The 18967-nt window shown below is 38.6% G+C and overlaps 1 protein-coding gene across 1 annotated transcript in view; it reads left to right on the plus strand.

The window, feature by feature from the left end:
• Positions 1-18967, plus strand: part of SCAPER (S-phase cyclin A associated protein in the ER) — a 363891-nt gene that overhangs the window by 32871 nt on the left and 312053 nt on the right. Inside the window, 1 exon segment of the mRNA XM_043494057.1 lies at positions 4555-4625. Within this exon segment, the coding sequence (XP_043349992.1) occupies positions 4555-4625 (71 nt within the window).

Raw genomic sequence — 18967 nt, forward strand, 5'->3', positions numbered from 1 at the left:
AAAATGAGCAATTACGTAGCTCTACTCTCAGAGTGTACTCAGAGAGGAAATAACAGAGCTATTCAAGTGTGTTTCTTTCCATCCCTGCCAGGGTTCACCAACAACACCTCATAGTCAACAGTGTCAAAGGCAAGGATAGATGTAAAAGAAACAGTGGATACTCGATCCTTGTATACCACTGTGATGATTTTTGAGACAAGTGTGGTCTGTATAGTGCTGCTGCGTAGTACCAGATAGAAAGATGTCAGAGAAATCTGACTCCGGCTATTGCCAGAGTTGCATTCCTGTCTCAGCAGATTTCCCCAAGAAAAGATATGAGACAATGATAATTGCTGAGATTGTCAATGTAAAAGATGCCTTCTTGAGTATAGTTTAACAATTATTTGTTTTAGAGATACTGGCACTTTGCCTTTCTGATGAGATGTACCATCTCCCTACCTAATGACTCAATCTCTCCCCACTAGATTTACCAGTAAAAGATGAAATGGACCTAAGTTATATCTGAAACTCCCTGAGTATCCAGAACTTCACTAATTCGCTTATGTTACAATGGCTAGTTAACAATTGACGAGGTGGTGATTGTTGGTCCCTGCTGTTCTAATCTAAAATTGAATAAGTACCTCATAAGCACAAGGCTTCATATCCAATTACCAAACTCATGACCAGCCTAATATTTTAGAGTTGCAGATTAATAGGCCTCACAAATACAAAGTCTTGAATTACACTCATCCTTTTGGCACTGCTCATGAATACAGAAAGACGGAAAGGAAATTATTGTGCATTAGCCATAAAAATATTTGTTGAATAAAAAAGGGTAGTGAAGCAAGAATGCATGGCTGATGATGAAAGACAAACTTGTTTGTTCTATACACTGAAGAAATTGTTTAAACAATGCTTCCAAAAATACTTTCTGTCCTTAAATTGACAAAATCCAGTATTGTCATAAGTGTCGTGCTTTTTATGTGTTTGCCTTGCATATTCAATCTGCCTGAAAATTGCTTTAATCTCGGCACCTGACTTGTTCAAACATTTCCTAGTTTTTACTCATAAATCACCTTTTCTTGTGTCTTCTAAAGAAATGAGGTGTTTTTGGTTTTTTTTGATCCATCATCCTTTTTAGTACTGGCACATCTATTTTGGTATACTTGAAAATAAACTCATGGTGCAAGTTTTCTGTGCCATTTACACACACAAAAAATTCTGCCTTCTGAGAATGTAAATAGTTTCAGATGAGAGCCCTCAGTTGTGGTAATATTTTAATTTTTATAATCCTGGCATACATCTCATCTGAAATTTAAGGTTTTCAATGAATAGGGAGTGTAATATGTATTCTGTGGACAATCTCTTATTTCCTAAAACACAAAAAGAAAAGGAGTACTTGTGGCACCTTAGAGACTAACAAATTTATTAGAGCATAAGCTTTCGTGAGCTACAGCTCACTTCATCGGATGCATTTGGTGGAAAAAACAGAGGAGAGATTTATATACACACACACACAGAGAACATGAAACAATGGGTTTATCATACACACTGTAAGGAGAGTGATCACTTAAGATAAGCTATCACCAACAGCGGGGGGGGGGGGAACCTTCCATGGTGACAAGCAGGTAGGCTAATTCCAGCAGTTAACAAGAATATCAGAGGAACAGTGGGGGGTGGGGTGGGGGGGAGAAATACCATGGGGAAATAGTTTTACTTTGTGTAATGACTCATCCATTCCCAGTCTCTATTCAAGCCTAAGTTAATTGTATCCAGTTTGCAAATTAATTCCAATTCAGCAGTCTCTCGATGGAGTCTGTTTTTGAAGCTTTTTTGTTGAAGTATAGCCACTCTTAGGTCTGTGATCGAGTGACCAGAGAGATTGAAGTGTTCTCCAACTGGTTTTTGAATGTTATAATTCTCCAACCCCTCAGACAGAGACAAACACCTACAAGATCTCTATCATGCATTCCTACAACTACAATACCCACCTGCTGAAGTGAAGAAACAGATTGACAGAGCCAGAAGAGTACCCAGAAGTCACCTACTACAGGACAGGCCCAAGAAAGAAAACAACAGAACGCCACTAGCCATCACCTTCAGCCCCCAACTAAAACCTCTCCAACGCATCATCAAGGATCTACAACCTATCCTGAAGGACGAGCCATCGCTCTCTCAGATCTTGGGAGATAGACCAGTCCTTGCTTACAGACAGCCCCCCAATCTGAAGCAAATACTCACCAGCAACCACACACCACACAACAGAACCACTAACCCAGGAACCTATCCTTGCAACAAAGCCCGTTGCCAACTCTGTCCACATATCTATTCAGGGGATACCATCATAGGGCCTAATCACATCAGCCACGCTATCAGAGGCTCGTTCACCTGCGCATCTACCAATGTGATATATGCCATCATGTGCCAGCAATGCCCCTCTGCCATGTACATTGGCCAAACTGGACGGTCTCTACGTAAAAGAATGAATGGACACAAATCAGACGTCAAGAATTATAACATTCAAAAACCAGTTGGAGAACACTTCAATCTCTCTGGTCACTCGATCACAGACCTAAGAGTGGCTATACTTCAACAAAAAAGCTTCAAAAACAGACTCCAACGAGAGACTGCTGAATTGGAATTAATTTGCAAACTGGATACAATTAACTTAGGCTTGAATAGAGACTGGGAATGGATGAGTCATTACACAAAGTAAAACTATTTCCCCATGGTATTTCTCCCCCCCACCCCACCCCCCACTGTTCCTCTGATATTCTTGTTAACTGCTGGAATTAGCCTACCTGCTTGTCACCATGGAAGGTTTTCCTCCTTTTCCCCCCCTGCTGTTGGTGATGGCTTATCTTAAGTGATCACTCTCCTTTTAGTGTGTGTGATAAACCCATTGTTTCATGTTCTCTGTGTGTGTGTATATAAATCTCTCCTCTGTTTTTTCCACCAAATGCATCCGATGAAGTGAGCTGTAGCTCACGAAAGCTTATGCTCTAATAAATTTGTTAGTCTCTAAGGTGCCACAAGTACTCCTTTTCTTTTTGCGAATACAGACTAACTCGGCTGCTACTCTGATTCCTAAAACACAGTATCTCATTTTTATTTCTGAAACCTGCTCGCATTGACTTTAGAATCTTTTTAATTTATTTTTGCTTGTAGCTTTGGCTTACTCAGTGTTTTTAAGAATAATTCTAAAGCAGGTAATGTAGTTTTTTGTCTAAAAATGAAAGGCCTTGTTCACTACTATGCTCCAGCACTGCAAAATAGCCATAAACCTGGTTTAACTGGTTCAGCCAGTTGCATGACATCACCAGAAAGGTGTAAAACAGCTGACCCTGTCAGTGAATTTGGCCCAAAAAATCTGTTAAAACTCAGTATGTTGGTTCTAAAATTCAAGAGTGGTTTCCAGCCTTGTATAGCAAGGATTTGTATTAAGTCCACTCAGTTGTTTAGTTGGTTTTATTTCATTAAATAATCGGATCAATTCAGTAAGATGTCTGAATCTTTCCTCTAAACATATACCAGTTAGCAGAAAGTACATTTACCATAATTAGCATTTTTTCTCAATTGATTACACTTTAAAAATAGGACCCGGTAGCTTTTACATTTTATATATTTTTGTAAGGTAAAACATTAAATCAGAGGAATAAATCAAGCAAAAAATAACATAAAAAGAAATTAGATTTTGAAATTAGATCTATTTTTGAGCAAACCCCTTTATAAATCCAAAAGATCCCATTCCTCATGAAAACATTCCAAGAAAGGAAATTTCTTACCTGCTAATTATAGATCTGAGAATATTGTATTAAAGTAGACGTACTACACACTTATTCTGAGAAATTAGATTTCATTTTTTTGTTTATTCATTCTGTTGTAGTTTATACTACTTACTGCCAGATTATTCAACTGGGAGCCTGCAAAGAGCTCTGAAAAACAATATAAAAATGGGGTCCCCATGAATCGCTCAGTTTTTTCCTGTTTCCATCTGTTGGAAGGGGCATGTAAACCAATTGTCTGGGCTGTGCAAACTGTTCTTCAGGAAAAATAGTTAATGGCCAAACTTTTCCATTTCTGTTTTTTCCAATCAATATCCCTTATTTCAATCCTGTAATAAAATTTGGATTAAAATAAGCAATGGATAAAGGCTAATAACACCAATATTTGTTGACTTTACCTGCAAACTTTAACCATATTTAAGCTGTATATAAAAGTGGTATATTTAACTTCTGGATGATAATGACCTGGTTTTCAGAAGTGCTTAGCACCTTTGGAAAGCAGTCCATTTTTGTGTAGAAAATCTCTAATTTCTCTGTCTCATGCTTATATTTGCCAACTTTTAAATTATATCTTCAGTTCTTTCCTTCAGTTAGAACCGATGGAAATAAGTATCAAATTCAGAACATACAATTTTGCAAGTTGGTTTAATTCATTAATTGTTCCCCTTATTTATCTTATGAGTGTAGTGCACTGTTGTTAGCACACTACAAGCTTGGATGCTTAAATATTAGAATAATAGTATTTTCCTAAAATAGTTATTGCTGATTAAAATAATTGTTTTCTTTACAGGTAAGTCTAAATGGCAAGTAGGTGGAAAATCTAAGAGAGTGGTTCATGGAACACATAAACCTACAAAACAGGTATATATGTTGAATTTTTCACTTTCTTTTTAATTTCAATTACAGCATATAAATGTCATGAAATAGAACTAATATACCATTTATTCAATAATGTGTGCGCATGGGTGCATGTGTGTATATAAATAAGATTACACGCACACAGCTGTCCTAAAAGAACATTATTAATGTTGCAAAGTTAAGTACACAGAAGTTGAAAATGCCACAATTAAGGTTGTCTCTCTGTGCAACCTTAATTTGGCTCCCATATGCATTATGAAACATTCTTTAATTCTTCTAGTGATGTCACTATGTGTATTCTACATGTGGGTACGTGTGTACACCAAGCACCAAAGTCCGGAAGTTCTTCAAAGCAGCGTCCATTGGCCTGCACAAGCGCAGTAGCTCTCCTTGTGCTCCCGATCCAGGGTATAAGAGGCAGTGTAGGTTGATGCTTCTCCACCGCGTGGCCTGAGTGGGAATCATGTCCCCCTTCACTTTGTTTCATAACCTATATAGAAAACATTTGTAAATAGTTATATTCTTAGCTATGTAGTTAGCAGTTAAAAATTGAGTAGTATAGAATATTTCTTTCTCCCAGTTGGCAAACCTGTCCGCTGGCTCCGGGACCATGCCCAGTGTCCCAGGATTCAAGAATTGCACCTCTTGTCCTTGATTCTTCTTCATCAGTGACGAACATCAGCGCTATCTGTACTATCTAGGTGAAGTACATATCTCTGCAAAGTGCAGTATGTGTTGCTCCTTCCCACCCAGCACTCAAGAAGTCCGGGAGCTTCATCTACAGAGGCACCTGATGGAGAAGGCTATGAGACCCCTCTCCAATCCAGGCCAGGGACGGCCTACTGTACTTTGGTCTCAGCATCCTAGCTGTGTCCTTCCAAGCACATGCCCTGGAATAGGTGGTGCTGGAACACTTTTAATAGTGGGGGTGCTGAAAGACAGCCCCCTTATCCTTGTCTGCACCATTCCGTCCCAGAGCTTTGGCCAGGAGCAGGGCCATGCCTCCAGGAAAGGGGGACCCAGACAGGGTAAGGAGGCCGAGGCTGGGGCCACAGTTGGGGGTGGGGCAGGACCTGGAGAGGACCCTGAATGCGGAAGCAGGGCTGGGAACCCGTGTGCAGGGCAAGGAGCGGAGCCCAGATATGAGGCCAGCAGCTGGGACCCTGCATGTGGCCCCCCGCACTCCTGATTCTCGCGTCTATGCCTGGAGTAGAGCTGTCAACATCTAAATCCAAGAGCTCTTCTTCCAGGGTTTCCTCATGGTAGAAGTCTCTCTCTCATGGACCCAAAGACAGATTCCTGTTGAGGACTGACCATAAGAAACACACTTCCTTCCTGAGCTGGTCCAGGTTGGGTGAGAGATTGCGAGCAGAACCTAAGTACCTGGCTCTAATGAAGACCCTCAGATCTGAGGACAAGATACATAAAAAGAAATATCCTCCAGTTCCATCTGTCACCTCAGTACTGAAGCGTAAGGATAGCTGCTTGCCAATTCTGTCTACAAGTACGGGTCCGGACCCATTATCAGTACTGTCTCATCTCTTTAAAGACCGTCTGGTCGCTGCACTGGATCTGTCAGACTTAACTGCAGGAACCCCTTGGACACCAGGGTGCAATGAGACTTATATGACACCAAAGGATATATTCCTCCCTTATCCACAGTCTCTGATTCTTTCAGCCCTCCTAACGGATGTCCTTACTCCCGAGGAGGAGCCTACATCACTGACCCAGGAGCCATCTCACCTCCAACCATCTGGTAGGAGTGCCCCGATACCAATGGCACTGCCACTATCGATGGAGCAGTCCTTGGACTCAGATGAATCAGAGGAGATGGCTGCACTGGTATCTCCGCAAAGGCAGTTGAGCCCTGATAGACTGTCAAAGGGTTATGCTTGCCATTCCGCCAGGTTACAACCTCCCCAGAGGCCGCTAGTACTGTTTTCTTTGGGTCCTTTGCAACTGATCAGTACCTTTTTTCTGGCCTTAGTGGGGTCTGTGGGATCCTTATAGCAGGCGTCTGGCCCCTCTCAGGAGTCATACCGCTCCTCTTCCTCTTGCCAGTTGGTTCTGTTGGTGTGTGAAGAGAAAGAGGTGGAACCGGATCCGCAGATACCAATGATTCCGACAGGTGACTCTTAATCATCCCCGGATGAAGCAGTCACTCCTTCCTTGCCTTTTCTGCTGGATGACCATCCAGGAGCTGTTACAAGGAGTGTCCAGGGACCTACAGATCCCATTAGAGGAGGTCCAGGACACTCAACACTGGCTCCTGGACATGTTGCCGCTAAAGGCCCCAGTAAGGTGGGCTCTGCCCATCAATGAGGCCATACTAGAATGAGCTAGAGCAGTATGGTGCGCTCCAGCATCCTGTGCCTCAACACTGAATACAGAGAGATGGTATTTTGTTCCTGTGAAAGGGGCTGAATTCTTATTCTCATCCTGCGCCCAACTCTCCGGTGGTACAGGCGACTGTTGAAAGGGCTAGGTCTCACTAACTTTACATGTAATGTTGAGGCATACCCATGATTGACCAATAAGTTACTACTTGTCAGTGATACCTCACCAGGCATATTTTGTGCAAAGATTAGCAGATAAAGGCTCTAAGCGATTGGACCTCCTGGGGAGGAAAGTCTTCTCCTCCCCAGGCCTGCAATTTTCTGTCACCAGCTACCAAGTGTTGTTAGCAAAATACAATTTTCATACCTGTTCTAGGCTTGCAGACTTCACAGACAAGCTTTTCACAGAGGATGGTGCAATTTCAATCTCTTTTAGATGAGGGAAAGCTAGTGGCAAAGGTAGCTCTTCAGACTGCAGTGGATGTGGCAGACACAGCTTCTAGAAGTTTGGTCTAATCATGAGGAGGGACTCCTGCTGCAATCGTCAGGGTTTCCTGCGGACATCCAAAGCACCATCCAGGACCTTCCTTTTAACAGGTTGAATCTCTTTAATGAGAAAATGGATGAATCCCTATACTCCCTAAAAAACTTGAGATCAACTCTGCATTCCTTGGGGATTTATACTCTGGTCCCCAGGAGGATATACCTGAGGCAACTTTGTAGATCAAGGCTACCCCCTCCTCATGCACCTTTTTACTAGCGCATCGCTGAGCTATTGTGCAAACGTCAGAAGATTCAGAGGCCTTGCTTCTCAGCCCCCTCTATTGCTGTACCCTCTACTCACTGTCAACCACTACCCAAGAACCACTTTTGAAGTGTGTTATAACTTATAGGTACATTCATAAAAGCCCTTACATGAGACACTAATACTGTATTCAATTAGTTGCTTCAATTGCTTATCACTAGAGGTTCAGCCCTCTGTCTTTATAGAGCTGTAAACCTTTTAAATGGATTCTTTGGAAGTTACCCCTCAAAGGAAAATGTATTCAAACAGTGAGGAAGGCGGCATGGAGTCTGCTGGTGGAAGAAGCTTCATGCTCTTTTTTTCTCCTAATTATGTTTGCTGGAATGCAAATCGTTGTGTTCCCTGTTATCTTTGTCCAAATGATTACTACTTACATGTAAACTGAGATAAACACACTCCTTTGTTCAGGATAAACCTGTTTAACAACTTTTGCCTAGGCAGGGCTGTCTGTTTTTGAATATGTGCTATTAACACCATACAGGTGGAATTCATAACTTTACATATAATGTTGAGGCATACATATGATTGACCAGTAAGTTATTAGTTTTCAGTGATACCTCACTAGGCATATTTTGTACAAAGAATATTACAGTAGTGTGTAGGATCTGAGTAAGGGGGTGCTTTGAGTCATATGGACATACACGGCATCTCCGTGCCAAATTTCAAGCCCCTTCTCCAATTCATGGAGGCCCAAGAGCTTTTAATGTATTTTTCCCTAGCTTCATACTCTGAAATGGTTGAATCATTTTGGCTAAAAATTTCCCAAAAAAGTTCAGCCCGTGATAGACACCTGGCAGTCCAAACAGTTAGCTACAAGCAAAAACAGAATTTTACAATGGAAAGTGTCAGGCAACATAAATAATAGGTGGTGCTACCAGCTTTGCCTTTGATATTGAACTAATTATAGTATAGTATTATATTAACAAAGCAATACATTTCTGCTTCGCATCATGTTTGATCCTTTTTAACTATTCCTCTTCTTTGATATAACAGTTTTAGCTTAACGTTTTGATCTGTAAGTCTGATGGTCTTTGATATTATGCATCATGGGAGATGTTTTAAGGGAAAAAAAGAAAAATGTTCCTTTTTTGTGTAAGTGAATAGGCAAGTTACTTTTCCACCCTGCTCAGCAATTGGTATTCCTCTTTCTTGCTTCCTCTCCTTGCTTAAAATGCAAGTTAGATAAGATTTCCTTTTATTAGAAAAAAATTCTGATTTAAGCCCTAATCCTCCAGTCTGATCATGGAGGTGGAACTTTAATGGAGTAATTAGGGTTTCACGTGGAAGGGTGTGCCCCCACAGATCTAGTTTGGCACAAGGATGATCAGCTCCACCCTCTGGGTTCAGTTTAATTAGGTCCACTGGGAGATTGTATAAATATCGAGCTTCAAGAAATATATTCTCCATTATTACCCAGTTGGCTTGTACTGGAGTATTGGAGGCATCAGTGTAAACACCTCATGGATACAACTTTAAAAATTGAAATTTTATGTTTTTGTGGCATTTGTTTAGTCTTTTAGGTAAAAATAAATCCAAAAAGTGCCACAGCTGTTTAAATTCAGGCAAATATGCTTTTAATAGCTCCCTCTTCTGATCTTATCAACTTCCTCTTCCCAAGGTGTTGACAAATTTACATTCAAGAACTTCTTGCCATTCTCAAAATAAACATACTTTATACTTGCTAGAACTGCTGCCTTTACACGGTGGAGTATTGAAAATTTTGTGCAAATAGATTAATAGATTATTCAGTTTTTAATTTCAATTTCAGTTTAAAAAGCACATAGTTTTCAAAAAAGACAAAGGATTTATTAAAGTGTTTACGGACATCTATGTATGATTTTGTTATCTGGCAAACACACTGTTAAAAATAGATAAAATTTTGTATATAATAAGGCTTTAAAAAAACACTGCATCTTATGTATGGTCTCGGACCCCTTACTTCAGTAGAAAGCAAGGGCTTTTGCTCATAGCTTGACACACGTGAATAATCCCATTGAAGTAATTGGCATCCATGGGACCTACTTGCTTGTGTCATGTTAAGATGCATGATTGTTTTCCGGATCTGAACCTTAGTGTACAACTAAATTGCTCCAAAGTGGGGAGGATGAAGGGTCATATTCCTGCCCTATCCCTCTCCAAATGGGCGTGTTTTAGAGAGGGGAGCATATTGCACTAGGAGCATACAAGGAAGCTAGGGAAGTGATTGCCTCTCCAGAGGTACACTCCATTCTGGAGTTCATACTTGGGCAGTGCGACTCTGCTTTACCATCAACGTGAGCCTAGCCCTGAAAAGCACTACCAGGTCAAAAGCAGAGTTTTGCAATGTATGTTTATACATTTTAAACTTATTCTTAAGAGGTGTAAATTTTAATAAAATGGTGGTGCTGCGGAGTGCTTACCCATTTGACTACAGTATTGAAAAACCTTCCCTCAGCCCTCTTTTTGCTTGTTATATTTATTTATACTCTTCAAAAATAATGTTAAATTCCTTTATGCAACTGGAGTAAAAAAATTGCAATTAAAGGTTTTGTTTAGCAATTTACTGGTACTTTATTTAGAAATAGTGGTACTTTACTGATAACAAGCATTAAATATTTGTACAGAACGTAGTCATCATTCATTTATAACCTTGATAGTATTTTTGCATTAGAAATATTCAGGGTCATGACCATTTTAAAAATAAAAGTTGAATGCTGTGTTTCACTGCTGAATAAAGGTGGTGCCAGTAGTCCTATGGCAAAGTTGGTTAACAGCCTGTTGAGTCTAACCCTTTTCAAGTAGCTAAAGGAGGGTAAATGCCAAGCATCAGACACAATCTGGGTTCTTTCTTAATGGTTGCCTTCCTCTCCCTTGAGTGGCAGATATCAAACTGTGACAATTTGAAATGTACAGCGTTAGAACTGACTGGTGCCCGGGGACTTAAAATAACCTTTCCATTAACTTCCACTGCCTTACTGTCTACGCTTAGCTATAGTTGTATTCACAAAAAATTTGTTTCCCACTTTATAAGATAACTGATCGTATGACGGAACCTTTGCTGGCATAACTGCTGTATGATTTTATTCTAATTATGTAGCAGTCTTTATGCTTTGGATAGAAAAACAGGTGTCAGTTCTTGCACAATAATTGTACTGGTTGCATATGTTTGTCTATATCTGAATTAAATCCATATTATTACACTAATGATGATGGGTAACGGTAGATGTTACTCAAATGTTATAACCAAGGGAACCATATCTTTTACATTGTGTGGGTAGAGTGTAAGTGCAGAAGATATTCTTCTACATATTTATTTTTTCTGTTTTCTTTAAAATAACAAAACAACATTTCACTGTCACAAAGGGGCAGATCTACCTCTCATTGAAGTCAGTGAAAATCTGGGAGTTGGATTGGGCCCCAAGCGAAGATCAGAAAGATTTAGGCTGGTTTTGTACCACAGTGACAGAGCATTGATCTGCTTCAGGAGACGTATTTACGCTTCCCTTGGCCAAAGAGGCATTCTGCTTCCTGAGCAAGTAGAGATCAGGAAAATCAATTAAGCGATATATTTAAGTTTCTAGAGAAATACTACAAGTACCAAAGTGTGCAAGTGAAGAAATTTGGAGTTAAAGTTAAAAAAAAAATTGCAATTCAGAAAGTTAGAATGTCATCTCAGCAGTTCAAAAAGCCTAATTGCCAAAAAGCCTAGAAAGCTCATTTAGTTTCCAACACCATCCTTTCTGTTCACTTATTCTCACGTCTTTCCCTTCATGGTGGGACAACCCCACTACATGCCACATGGAAAATCAAGTCTTTTCTCTTCCTAATATGAATTACAATAGTATTTCAAAAGAAAAGAAAAAATTTAAAACTGTGTCTGCATTTCTTTATCTATTTCTTCCTAATTACAATTTTAAATATGCAGTGTAGTTGTACCCATGTCGATCCCAGAGACAATGTGGGTGGGATAATATATTTTATGGGACCAACTTTTGTTGGTGAGAGAGACAAGCTTTGGAAGAAGAATTCTATATGGCTCGAAAGCTTCTCTCTCTTGCCAGCAGAAATTGGTCCAGTAAAAGATATTATCTCATGTACATTCTCTCTCTAATTTTAAATATAATTTTTACTGAGAAGACTCTCTTAAAAAATAATGACAATTTTCTCTCTCTTTTCATCAGGGTAGATTTGATTTGATTTCAATTTGATTTAAATCACTAGTCAGGAAGACTCAATTTAATCATGGATTTCTACATAAAGCTGCATTCTTGTTGGTTATTATAACCTTAATACATATTCTTCACAACTCAGAGATAGATGTATGTTTCATTTTTAGAAGGTACACACTATACATTTTTAAAGTGATTTATTTTGAAAACTTTTCAGATTAGTTTTACAGCTATATTAGAAAATGAATGATTATTTGGTTATTTCATTTACCAAAGGTAATTGAAGCACATAGTTCACCTCCCAATGACTTCATAAACATCTCCAATTAAACAGGTTAATCATTAATATTTGGAGGATTTTCTTGTCATGCTGTATTAGGAGGATAACATCACCAGACAGACATTTAAATTGGTTTATTTAACTAAAACAACAACATATGTATTCTGGATTTTTTTCTTCAGCAGCAAACATACAATATTTTAACAAAACAAGCATATGAATTTTTTAATTTAGTTAAACATTCAGGTTTTTTTAAAATCAGGTTTGTTTTTGTTAAAATTGTTCTTAACTAAAATAGTTAAATGAAATATTAAAAAAAACACAAATTAAACGGACTACATCAGCCAGGTTAACATGAGAAACTTAAAATATTGGTTTCTGTAGCTAACTCAGTTGTCTTCATCTTCATTTTCCTGTTTGTTCATGATCTGGAAAAGAAAAACAAGCTTTCCTGCTTTTTCAGGTCCCAAACGATTTCTCAGTTTGGAATAAATTAGTTCAAAGGAAGCAAATAGTCTTTCAACACCAGCAGAAGAAGCTACTGCTGTTAAAAGTGAGTTTATCACTTCAACAGTCTCTGAATCCAAGTGCTTAAGTGACTTCCACCAGTTCACTGGTGTGACTTTCTTTAAAACATCTTCAGCAAACATATATTTCTTGAAAAAAGAAAAGGAGTACTTGTGGCACCTTAGAGACTAACAAATTTGTTAGTCTCTAAGGTGCCACAAGTACTCCTTTTCTTTTTGCGAATACAGACTAACACGGCTGCTACTCTGAAACCATATATTTCTTGAGTGGTTTACCCTTGCCTCTGAAGTTTATTATAGTTGGCATTATGGAGGGATGATTGCTGGATGTCCATCTCATAGTCAACTCCTCCTCTTCAGCAGTTAAGGTTTGACCCTGGTACCGAGTATTGAGAATATTTGCAAGAAAATGAGCTAGAGATTGTGCTTATCCCATTTGTTTTTTTTTCATGCTTGTAATTTAACTGTCATATATTTCTCTTTTTAAGTTCTCACTTCATTCCTTCCAAATTTCAACAGCATCAGCAATAAAACAGCTATTTCCCTGCATTTTGTTCAAGGCTACAGAAATAGGCTTCAGGGTACTCATTATGTGTTCAACTTTTTTTTAAGCCCAATATTGAGAACTTTGGCTGTGACAGTGCCATCTATTTTTTCACGATTTTGTTCACAAACTTTCATCGGATTAGGCCAGTTGTTGATATCGTGCTCAAAATAGTCCACTACTGATTTCCATCGCACGTCTTGTGGGAGAGTTAGCTTGGTTCCTTCCGCTTTTTACAGAGCAGCTACTGCAAAGTGGTTGTTACGGAAGTATTTTGCAATTTCAACATTAGCCTTTATTTCTGGAACAATGAAGTCTTTGGCTAGGAGCTGCATCAAATGAGCACTGCAAGTGTATGTTATTAGCTCTCTTCACTCTCATCTAAATAATTTCTTCTCAGCATTGTCTGTGACCAAGCTGCGTACTGGACATTTGAATTTTTTTTTAACAGTTGGTTATAGCTTTTATTGTTACTACTTGTAAGTATTCAGCTGTGTGTGCATTTCCTGATGTATCAGTTCCCTTCTTCTTTTGTCACACAAGCACATACAACAGGATCATTGTGGACATTGCTCTACCCATGAAGACTCAGGTTAACAATTTCACCCTTCAGACCTTTTACACATTGCTCAATTTCTCTTTCATATACTTTATCCAGCAATTTGCCTGCGACATCTGCTCTATTGGGTGGACTATATCCTGGTCTTCATGACTGAACCATGTTAGTGAAGTATGGGTTCTCCGTCATATGGAAGGAAGAGTTTGTTGCATAAACAAACCGGGCAATTTTTGTAATCTGCTAGTTCTTATCACAAACTTTTCTATGGTTGTTTCTGGATGATGGAGATTTTTTTTCTTTTTGCTACAGGTGATATACTGTGGCTATGTGCCATACATGATGTGACTGAAAGACTATCATTGGCAGATAACTGTGAAACTATAGAAAATGATGATCTTGACGGTGGATAGTCTTCAGAATCCTGTATGTTGAGGATGGATTCTCCTAAACAAAATAAGTCAATGCAGTTATTTAATTATTATTACCATACTGCTCATTTAGTATTACTCATTGCAATCACTGACACTCAGTATTGCTTTAAAGGTGAAATTGTAAAAGGAAGATCTGCCTATTTCAGCTATTTATTTTTTTTTATCAGAACTGCATTTAAAATGATAGTACCATAGAGTAACAACTATATTTTTTGCTCAAACATGAGAATTCAAGAATAGTCCAGAAGGAAGAGCGGCAGTCATTAAGAAAGAAGTATGAAATAAAAAAATTACCAACCGGAAGATCCTGCATGTTCAGACATACTCCTGTCATCATCTTCAACGCAGCTTCCTCCTGAGAAGGAGCACTTCTCATGATGTTGTTTCATTCGGGCAACCAGACCTTCCATTTCTTTGTTACACTGTTTGCATTTTGCATGCATGCCTGTCTTCCCCACAGGTAGAAGAACTTCAATAAAATATTCCCAAACTGGGTCTCTTTTACAGCCTGCTGCCATTATAGGTTTTCCCTTCTAGTGAGAGAATGGTATGGTAGATTTCAAATCAATGAAGGCTACACTCAGAAATACCTCAAGACTTCTGGAATGTACTGCTCAAACAATTTCACTTTTGTTTCTACTGCCTGTCCCTCTCTTCTCACATTTATTTCCAGACTACTTCTCCTTGTTCAGATCTATTCTGCCCCCAACCATCTTCTATTCATTGAACTTTTTGAAACTTTGCACTTTTAGAGAGAGGTAAGGATTGACTCTGTGTACACAAATTTGCAGAGGGACAATAGGGTTGAGGTCTGTTATTTCTCACCTCTATATATTATTTATTTAAAAACAGTTTTGCTGTTAACAAGTATGTTCTCTCTGGAAAGACAAATCCACAGTTTGAGAACTGCAAAACTAAGCATCTCTGATGGTATCTTCTAGACTGAGCACTGAGTCCCATTTGGTAGATAGAAAGAAACATCAACCTAAATAAATACACAGAAACCCCTGGAACCCCATAAGATTGCGTCCCTAATCCATGAATTATTGGAACTCATTTACAAAACTTTTCTTAAACATTACATGAATATATTGTCTCATACTACAGAATTAGAATGTATAATCCCTATTCTATGATGAAATATCTTTGAGCTATAATGTATCTTAATTAAAACTATCTTTAGATTGCTTTTTGAGGGAAAAAAAAACCTTTTTATCAAAAAAATCTGATTTAAATAAAAAAAAAAACCTTAATTTTTTTTTTTTTTAAAGCATTGATTTTTATTCACCGTGCTCTGCAGTAGAGCCTCAGAGTTATGGACAGCTCGGGAATGGAGGTTGTCTGAACAAAGTGCAGTTCGGGCTCCAGATCCAGCACCTGATACTCTAGGCCAGGCTCCAGCGGTAGCTGAGCTCTCTCCTCAGCGCCAGCACCTTCCTTGACGACAACTTCTTGCCCTGGGTTGGACTGAGTTTGCAAGCTTGTTCTTCTCCTGGCTGGGAGGGGTGTGTGTGTGTGTGTGTGTGTGTGTGTAAACAGTGCATCTCGCTCCAGGCCTGGGGAGGGGCAGTAAAAACAGAATGTCCCCCTCCCCACCGAGGAGTGTGTGAAAGTGGCACAGACCACAATGCTGTGCCCGCTCTGCTGGCTCCAGCTGCTTTGGGCTGGCAGCCCAAGCATCTTCACCTCCTAGCTGTAAGTGGCTGCCCTGTGTTTGGCAGTGGGGTGGGGACAGGCAGTCCAGATGTGGACTTTTTTTTTTTTTTTTTTTTGGTCTCTGCTGCTGCCTGATTGGTTACTTCCAGTTTCATATGGTGTCCGGTTGACTGGTCAGTCCGTATCTGGTGTTCATATCTTTGAGGTTCTACTGTACGTATGTGTAAAATGATTCTTTTAATATGGGTTTAAAGATCATTCAAAAAAATAAACTGACTTGTGTTTAAATTAATTTTTCATTATATACAATAGTGAGTGGGAACTATAGAGTCTTTAAAAGTACACTATGGACCCTGCAGACTTCTGGGAGATTTAAATATTTGTAGTATATGTAAATTATCCAATTATTTTAAAATTGTTTGTAGGTACTAAACTTCCTTAAAGAAAACTGAATAAAACAAATCTGGAGTTTCTAGACCGGGGTTCCCAAACTTGGTTTGTGGCTTGTTCAGGGTAAGCCTCTTGCGGGCCACAAGACGCTTTGTTTACCTGAGCGTCCGCAGGTACGGCCGCTTGCAGCTCCTTCTTACATTTCTACGTAGGGTTCAAATTGTTAATGGCTCATAACTGAAGACAGTATTTTCTGGGTCACATAAGCTGTGTGCATGTGATGGCTATGGGATATTTACAAATTGAGATACAAGCAAGGGTTGGGGAAAAGTCCTATTGCATATAATAAATAAGTTAGTCTTCTCCTGCAGTAAAAGGTAAATTGTGTTTTTATAACTTTTCTACTAATCTGTCAGTAGTGTATCACATTCCTTTGTAATTCTATGGGCAGTTCAAAGATGTCAATCCTGTGACTTAAGATTGTAAACTGTATCCACACAGAATTCAAGTTCTGTATCTGTAGTGCAACAAGGATAGCAGGTAGCTTGCTCCCTCCTTTGGTATTTTATTACATTGGAAAGATAGTTGAGATTTATTATTTTATTTATTTATAAGTAGGAAAACCTTAAGGGATTTTATTTTTGCGTCTAAATTGAAGTCAAGAGACCATAAAACAGAGCCCACAAATTGAGTAGTCACACCTGGTGAGTCACATGCAGCTGTTAAGTTTTCCCTTTTGGTTCACAAGAGACAACATGCAAACACATCAGGATCTTGAGACATGAAGGATAAGAAACTGGGAAAGATCGTGCTTCCCTGCACCAAAACCACGCTATAGATACAAAGACCACTGATGAGGTTGATGCTTATGAAAAGGTTCAGGATAAAATTACCTGATGAACATAGTTATAAATTTTTCAAATGGGTTTTGATTATGTCCCTCACAAGAGGCAGTTTGTCTCTTTGTTTCCTTGTGCTCCCCTTGTCTGTCCATTGTATCCATTTGTTGTCTCTTGCACTGAGATTATAAACTCTTCTGGTCAGGGACTGTCTTTCTGTATTATGTGTTGAGGGCTGTTAGGCTCTGCTGTAATAAAAAAAAATTATTATTATTAAGAAACATGGTAAATGTTGAATAAAAGGTAATGTCTGGTCATAATGCTTGCTAGTTATTTGTATTATGGATTAAGATATGGTTAGGAGAAAAGAAACATTAAATGAAATTAGAAATAAATAGTCAGATATCTGCATTGACAGAGACCAATAGCGAGGTTCAGACATCAGGAAAAAGCAAAATTTTCCAACAAAATTATGTAGGCTAGTCAAAATAAGGAAGGATTATGCAGAACTCCCGGTAACAGATTAAATTAATTTTAGAAAACTGCAAAACATATTCAAGGTAATACACATTTAGAAAGAGCAGTATTAATGGCTCATATGTGCTGAAATAACAGGAAAAAAAGACAACTGGAACAGGAAAGGTCCAGTGAAATTTAATGAAAATTATCTGGACTCTGGAGGTTGTTTTCATTACAGATGGTAAGAGTATGGAGAGTGATTTTCAGTGTGGTTTTAAGGCTCAAGCACTACAGATTGCATTGCACAATTTTCAGTCTCCAAAGGAAGTATTGTCAGTGCTTGGAGTGGTATGACAGCTCTGTGTACATGGCTCTGGCCTCCATGGATACCCTGAAATCATTAGTTTGGGGTCAGAAATCCTTGCTCTCTCTCAGAGAAAGGTCTGGTGGCTACTCCACCAGTTTCTTGTCTTTTTGTGTAGATTTTTCCTTAGTTTTTCATTTGTACGATATGTCATGGAATGCACTATTTCAAATATTAATATAATGGAGAATGTTTTGCAATTCTTATACTTGCTAATGAAATGTAAATATGTATATGGAATTGTCAAAATCATAAATCTTAGACTTGAGCAAAATCACTATTTAAATAAAGCATACATGGCATTTGGCCAAAAGCATCCAAGCGTGGATTATTTCTAGCATTTTGCCTTGCTGTCTTACAGAAGGTAAAGTGAATAGGCTCAAAGTGCACACTTTTACTTTATTGCTGTTCCAGTTTCTCATGTACTATTTTGGTTTGGTTTGCAAAATTAAGTGTACTACAACTTTGGTAAATTTTATTGTGATAAAGAAATGTGAGTGCAGCTATTGAAATCCTAGCCAATCTATTGCACTGTGTGCTCCTTCTTAGTTACTAAATGAAATTTACCAAATTTTTTAGTACATTATATGATGTATTTTGCAGAGTGGACAGAGCAGGAGCTATTTTAGGGAAATAGACTGGGATGCGGAGAAAACTCATAAAACGATCCAGAAGTTCTAATAGTTTGGCAAGTTTTGCCCTCACACATTTGTGCAATTCACTTCTGTTTGGTAGTTAAATGTCTGCAAATGTTTCCTATAGTTTAAAATCTTCTAGAAAAGAAGTAGAGACATTTATGGTCTTAGACTGCAGTAATTTAAGAATTATGTGATTCTCACCTACTGTTCCACTTTTAAAGGTGTCATTTTTATATAAAAATCTGATTTGATATATATGTTTTCCAAACATGCCGAGAAAATTTTTTCATTTAAAGCCAGCATAATTTGTTGAAAGTGGCATTGAATTTATTGCAGTGTCTTTATGATGGAATACTAAAAATCACAAAG

The sequence above is a fragment of the Dermochelys coriacea genome, chromosome 10, assembly GCF_009764565.3.
Source record: "Dermochelys coriacea isolate rDerCor1 chromosome 10, rDerCor1.pri.v4, whole genome shotgun sequence".
NCBI classification, from domain to species: domain Eukaryota; kingdom Metazoa; phylum Chordata; order Testudines; family Dermochelyidae; genus Dermochelys; species Dermochelys coriacea.